At 39.5% G+C, this 6,234-nt stretch overlaps 2 protein-coding genes and 1 non-coding gene across 3 annotated transcripts; 2 read left to right on the top strand and 1 right to left on the bottom strand.

Moving 5' to 3' along the window:
- Window positions 1-2,514: 2,514 nt before the first annotated feature.
- Window positions 2,515-2,621, bottom strand: LOC133313967 (small nucleolar RNA R71). Its single transcript, XR_009751882.1, has one exon. It is a non-coding gene; the product is annotated as a small nucleolar RNA R71 (small nucleolar RNA).
- Window positions 2,622-2,658: 37 nt separating this feature from the next.
- LOC133313966 (uncharacterized) lies at window positions 2,659-3,720 on the top strand. Its single transcript, XM_061515390.1, has one exon. The coding sequence runs from the start codon at window positions 2,659-2,661 to the stop codon at window positions 3,718-3,720; it is 1,062 nt and encodes a 353-aa protein (XP_061371374.1).
- Window positions 3,721-3,753: 33 nt separating this feature from the next.
- On the top strand, window positions 3,754-4,386 carry LOC133313965 (uncharacterized). Its single transcript, XM_061515389.1, has one exon. The coding sequence runs from the start codon at window positions 3,754-3,756 to the stop codon at window positions 4,384-4,386; it is 633 nt and encodes a 210-aa protein (XP_061371373.1).
- Window positions 4,387-6,234: the final 1,848 nt, after the last annotated feature.

Below are 6,234 nucleotides of genomic sequence, written 5' to 3'. Positions count from 1 at the left end.
GAGGTATCTTAACCTGTTTAAAGATGTGGCCTTGCAAGTTCCGGGTTTGCAGGAAAACGTCCACGTCCACCTCATCGTGCCCGACCTGGATGGATCGTCTAGACTAGCTAAATCGGTTTCTAAAGAACCTATGAGGACATTGGAGGAATTCCAGACCCGTTGATAAACATTTGATTTACCATGTTTTTAGGCTAAATTATACAAGAATTATGTAGTAGATTGCATGGAATTCAAGGTTTTACAATAAATAAGTCTTGAGATAGGAATTTGAGCTAACGTTTTGAAGTTCTTTGCATTTTTAGGATAAAACCACACTTATTGGTGCTAAAAAGTAATTAAGAACTCATGACAAACAAGTTGCATCTCAAAATAGATCAAAAGAAGCCAAAATATTACAAGTCATGGGCCATAACAGGACGCTCGAGTGCACAGAATGGACGCTCAAGCGCGTTCTGGCAGGGAAAACAGCTAAGCTGAGTAACCCAGGACACTCAAGCGCCCAAGAAGAGAAGAGTTCACCCTCGAGGAGCACGCTCGAGCACACATATGGACGCTCGAGCGTGTGAAGGCAGGCAGTAACATCAAATTGAAGCACAACAGCACGCTCAAGCGGCCAGTAGCGTGCTTGAGCGCCCAAACACGCACCAGACAGCCAAGATTTAATAAGATTTAATGACATCTGCCAATGGATACCAGATTGTGATATCTGGAATTAAAGCAGAAATATATCAATCTTGATGTATGGAGATCCATGGGAAGATTCGATGAAGGATAATAACAAAGATTTGAAGCTCAAATCTGTCACTCAATCTGCAAGAGTCCAAATAAAAAAGGGAAGCAATTAGGGAATCGATGACAAATTTGATAGAGAATCATTGAGAGATTCGATGAAGGGTACAACTTCAATGCTTATACATAAGGAGCTGAGGATCAAGACCAAAACACCAATTAACAAGTCCAGAGAATTACATAGAGACCTGAAGGAGGAATCCTGTTGCGGAGCGCTGGAACACTGAGGAACCAAGTCAACATCACACCAATGGAGGCTTGGGGTTCTTTTTAATTTATTATTGTTTTGAATTCAGTATGCTAGGCTAGACTTTTATGTAGTTAGGGGTAGATGGAACCCAATTGAATCGTTTATGTTTATGGATTAAATTGTTTTTGAATTCTTTTCTTTTTATAATTGAATAAATTTATCTGTCTTTAATGCTTTCTATAAGTTTTCTCCTTATAGATTGATTTAAGGGAATTGTATGATAATACGGATGTTGGTGCATGAACCCTGACTTGGTAAGTTTATCAAAATCCTTGTGATCTAGGGATAGACATAGGGTAATTGTGCAATCTTTAAATTCTTGATCTTAATGCATGTTTTCTTGGGGAATAATCGGGGAACTAGAGTTCTTTCAAGATCACATAGATTTAGGGTAACAAGGAATTCAGCCCTGATTAACTTAGACAGAATTGATTTGCATTATATTAAGAAAAGGTTCTTGACTGTTTAATTCATAACATAACGAGAGATTGGGGGAAGTCGAAACCTTAACTACGCTTGTTTTAATTTCTTAATCAGTCATCATCTTTTCCAATTGTTTCTTTTTAATTCTGAATTTTCTTTAATTGCATGTTATTACTTGTTTTTAATTTTCAATTTCTCCAAATACAATTCTCTTCATCCAATTCTTGATTGTCCAACTAAAACGCGATTAGCGAACTAGTGCTTGAAAATCCGATCCTCGTGGGAACGATCTCTTACTCCAGTACACTTTATTACTTTACGACCGGTGTACTTGCCGAGTCGCAACAAGTTTTTGGCGCCATTGCCGGGGATTGGATCCTTCAACATTAGAAGTAACTAATTACCTTTTAGATTGGAAGTTTTAATTTTCTGCATTCTTTTTCTATTTTGAATTTTCTATTTTCTGTTTTGCATTTTCTATTTTTTTCTGCACATCTTTTCAATCTTAGTTTATGCGAGGTACTCTTAACCCACGAATCTTGCAGTTTGATCCTGAGATAGAAAAGATAGAAAGGAAACTCAGAAAGAGTGCAAAGGAAAGGAAGGCTAAGGAAGCAAAAGAAGCCTCAAGTTCAAGGAAACTAAAGGAGGAAACAATGGCTGACAACAATGCAGTTCAGAACCCTCCAAGGACGTTGGGAGATTACAAAACCCCAGCTCGAGTTCCTCAGACAACAAGCATTGTTAGACCAACCGTGGATGCTAACAACTTCAAACTTAAGCCAGCACTGCTGCAATTGATCCAAAAAGATCAGTTCGCTGGAGGAAGCACGGAGGACCCTTATATTCATCTTGATAACTTCTTGTTTTTCTGTGATACTTTAAAGATGAATGGAGTCTCATGTGACGCCATCTTGCTCAGACTATTTCCATGCTCACTAAAGGATGACACAAGAGCTTGGCTGCAGTCACTTCCTGAAGGAAGCATCACCCACTGGGACGACTTAGCAATGAAGTTCTTGGCCAGATTCTTCTCAGCTTCAAAGATGGCAAAACACAAATCAGAGATCACTGCTTTTGAACAAAAAGAAAGTGAATCTTTGTATGAGGCATGGGAAAGGTTTAAAGGACTACTCTGAAAGTCTCCCCAACATGGCATTGAAGCATGGGAGAGACGAAGAATTTTCTTCCAAGGAATGACGCCAAGCACAAGAACACTGGTGAATGCTACAGCAAGAGGATCGTTGAAAACAAAAACTCCAGAGGAAGCATTGGAATTGTTGGAGTCTTTAGCTTCTCAGGAGTATGACAATGCTCCAGTCACACAAAGGAGAGCGGGAATCATGAAGCTCAACGGATATGATGCAATCTTGGCTCAGAATGAACAAATACTGCAAATTAATAAGAAACAACAAGAACAATTAGATGCTCTTACAAAGCAATTTAATCTTTCTCAAGTTTCTTCTGTTAGTAATTCTCAAATTGTTTGTGGTATTTGTGCAGATGCTCATGCAACTGAAGAGTGCGACTACATGAGCACAACTGAAAAGCCACTAGCGGAGGTCAACGGTATCTGGTATGATCAAAAAAACCATAACAACTCAGGGAGGAACCAATATGGGAATAACTATAATCAAGGGTGGAAAAATCCTAATCAACACCCTGGGTTTAGTTACAAGTCTAACCATCAGCTGAATCCTCCTCTGCCACTGCAACAACAACCCCCACCACAAGGCAACACTTCAGAGTGGGAGAAAGCTTTTGCACAGCTGTCCAAGACCACATCAGACTACATTCAGAATGCAAAAGCCTTCAGAGATGAAACAAAAGCTTCATTCTGGAATCAAGAAGCTTCTATCCGGAATTTGGAAACTCAGATTAGCCAGTTGTCAAAACAATTTACTGCAAGAACTCATGGCACCTTCCCAAGTAACACTGACACGAACCCAAATGCACAATGTAATTCAATTGTCACCAGAAGAGGGATCGTGATTCAACCTGTGATAAAGCCGCAAGTTGAAAAGAAAAAAGAAGCTGAACCTGAAGCTGAAAAAGAAAAAGAAGAAGATGCGGGAGAAGCTGAAAAGAGCAGTCCAGAAAAAAAGTTGTTCAAATGGGAGAAAAAGAAAGCTTTGGACAGGCAACCGAAGTCAGCAAATCCATCTCCCTATGCACGAGTTCTATACCCTCAGCGGTTGAAACAAGAGATCCAGAAACAACAATACACCAAATTTCTGGACATCTTCAAGAAGATGTAAGTGAACATTCCGTTCGTAGAAGCCCTGGAAAGCATGTCGAACCATGCGAAATTCATGAAAGACCTTCTGTCAAAGAAGCGCAAGATGAAGGAATGCGAAACAGTGGCCCTGATTGAGGAATGCAGTGCAATCAACCAAAAGAAACTCCCTCCCAAGCTGAAAGATCTGGGAAGTTTCAATATTCCTATAGCCATAGGAAATATTGAAGTAGGAAAAGCATTATGTGACCTGGGATCGAGTATAAATCTGATGCCACTGTCCATGTGCAGAGCTCTTGGAATTAAAGAACTAAAGCCAACTACGGTTTCTCTCCAGTTGGCTGATAGATCGATCAGACGACCAAATGGGGTAATTGAGGATGTCTTAGTTAAAATTGACAAATTTATCTTCCCTGCAGATTTTGTAATTCTGAATATGGAAGAAGATGCCGAGATTCCCCTATTGCTTGGAAGGCCTTTCCTAGCCATCGCAAGAGCAATGATCGATGTGGAGCAAGGGAAACTGATGCTGAGGATGAATGAAGAAACAGTCACCATTGACGTCTTTGAATCAATGAAACACCCATCAGATGGAGGAGACTGCTTCATGATTGACATAATACAAGAAGCAGTTGATGACACGATAAAAGAGGAGAGTTCCCCACTAGAGTTAGAACAAATCAAATAAGGAGCTAAATTTGCTGATAAAGAACCAATGGTGGAAGAACTAGAAAGAAAGAAAGATGACATCCCTCTTGGAGCACCGCAGGTGGAGCTTAAGGAGTTACCTCCAAATCTGAAATATGTTTTCCTTGGTGAACAACACTTACCCAGTCATCATTAATGTCGAACTGTCAACCGTGGAAGAAGAAAAGCTTCTCAAAGTGTTGAAGAAGCACAAGGCTGACATTGGATGGTCCTTCTCTTATTTAAAAGGTATAAATACTTCCTTTTGTACTCATAAAATTTTAATGAAAAATGATATAAACTTGTGAGGCAGCCACAAAAGAGACTCAATCCAACCATGAAAGAGGTGGTAAGGAAATAAGTAGTTAAACTGTTGGATGCAAGGATGATCTACCCTATATCTGATAGCGCATGGGTAAGTCCTGTACAAACTGTACCCAAGAAAGGTGGAGTCGTCGTGGTAAGAAATGAAAATAATGAGCTGATTCCAACAAGGACAGTCACCAGGTGGAGGATGTGTGTTGACTATAGAAGACTTAATGCAGCCACTCGGAAGGACCACTTCCCAATTCCTTTCTTGGACTAGATGTTGGAAAGACTAGCTGGCCATGCCTTCTACTCCTTCCTGGATGGGTACTCGGGTTACAACCAAATAGCAGTAGCTCCAGAAGATCAACAAAAGACAGCATTCACATGCCCTTGCAGAGTCTTCGCTTACCGGAGGATGCCCTTCGGCCTGTGCAACGCTCCGGCAACTTTTCAAAGGTGTATGCTTTCTATCTTTTCTAATATGATTGAGAAATCCATTAAGATCTTCATGGATGATTTTTCTATTTTTGGTCCCTCTTTTGACACTTGCTTAGAAAATTTATCATGTGCTTTACAAAGATATCAAGAGAGTAATCTTGTTTTAAATTGGAGAAAATGCCACTTTATGGTGAAAGATGGCATTGTTTTAGGACGCAAGGTGTCCAAAAAGATGGTATAGAAGTTGATAGAGCTAAAATATCTGTTATTGAGAAACTTCCCCCGCCCTCTAATGTTAAAGGTATTCGAAGTTTTCTCGATCATGCAGGTTTTTACAGACGTTTTATCAAGGACTTTTCCAAGATAGCAAAACCATTATGCAAGTTGTTGGTCAAGGATAAAGAATTCAACTTCACGGATGAGTGTTTAGTTGCATTTAATATTTTAAAAGATTGATTGACCACTGCACCTATAACCACTGCACCTGATTTCACTTTACCATTTGAATTAATGTGTGATGCTAGTGATTATGCCATAGGAGTTGTCTTAAGACAAAGAAAGAATAAACTGTTGCATGTAATTTACTATGCAAGTAAAAATTTTAATGATGCACAAATGAATTATGCTACCACTGAAAAAGAATTACTAGCAGTAGTCTATGCATTTGATAAATTTAGACCGTATTTGTTGGGGTCTAAAGTAATTGTTTATACTGATCATGTTGCTTTAAAGTATCTGTTGAATAAGCAGGATGCAAAACCACGCTTGCTCTTATGGATGCTGCTCCTTCAAGAATTTGAAGTAGAGATTAGAGACAAGAAAGGAGTAGAGAACTTGGTGGCTGATCACCTATCCAGGATCCAAAAAAAAGATCTTCAAGATGGAGGAAGTAAAGAGCACAAGTACACCTCCATGGTTCGCGAATTTCACGAACTTCAAAGTAGCAGGAGAAATTCCAGTAGACTTCAAATGGCAACAAAGAAAGAAATTTCTACATGATGTCAAGAAATACCTATGGGATGAGCCCTTCCTTTTCTACAGATGTGCTAATGGAGTAATAAGGCGGTGCATTCCGGAAGATGAGATGAAAGACATCTTGTGG

This window comes from Gastrolobium bilobum, unplaced genomic scaffold (assembly GCF_033153095.1).
Source record: "Gastrolobium bilobum isolate Gb01-03AN ecotype WA unplaced genomic scaffold, APGP_CSIRO_Gbil_v1 utg235530, whole genome shotgun sequence".
In the NCBI taxonomy this organism is placed as follows: Eukaryota; Viridiplantae; Streptophyta; class Magnoliopsida; order Fabales; family Fabaceae; genus Gastrolobium; species Gastrolobium bilobum.
This window is presented reverse-complemented; position numbering and strand designations above follow the sequence as displayed.

Coding starts and splice junctions, on each gene's coding strand:
- LOC133313966 (XM_061515390.1), top strand. CDS start 2,659: ATGACGCCAAGCACAAGAACACTGGTGAATGCTACAGCAAGAGGATCG.
- LOC133313965 (XM_061515389.1), top strand. CDS start 3,754: ATGTCGAACCATGCGAAATTCATGAAAGACCTTCTGTCAAAGAAGCGC.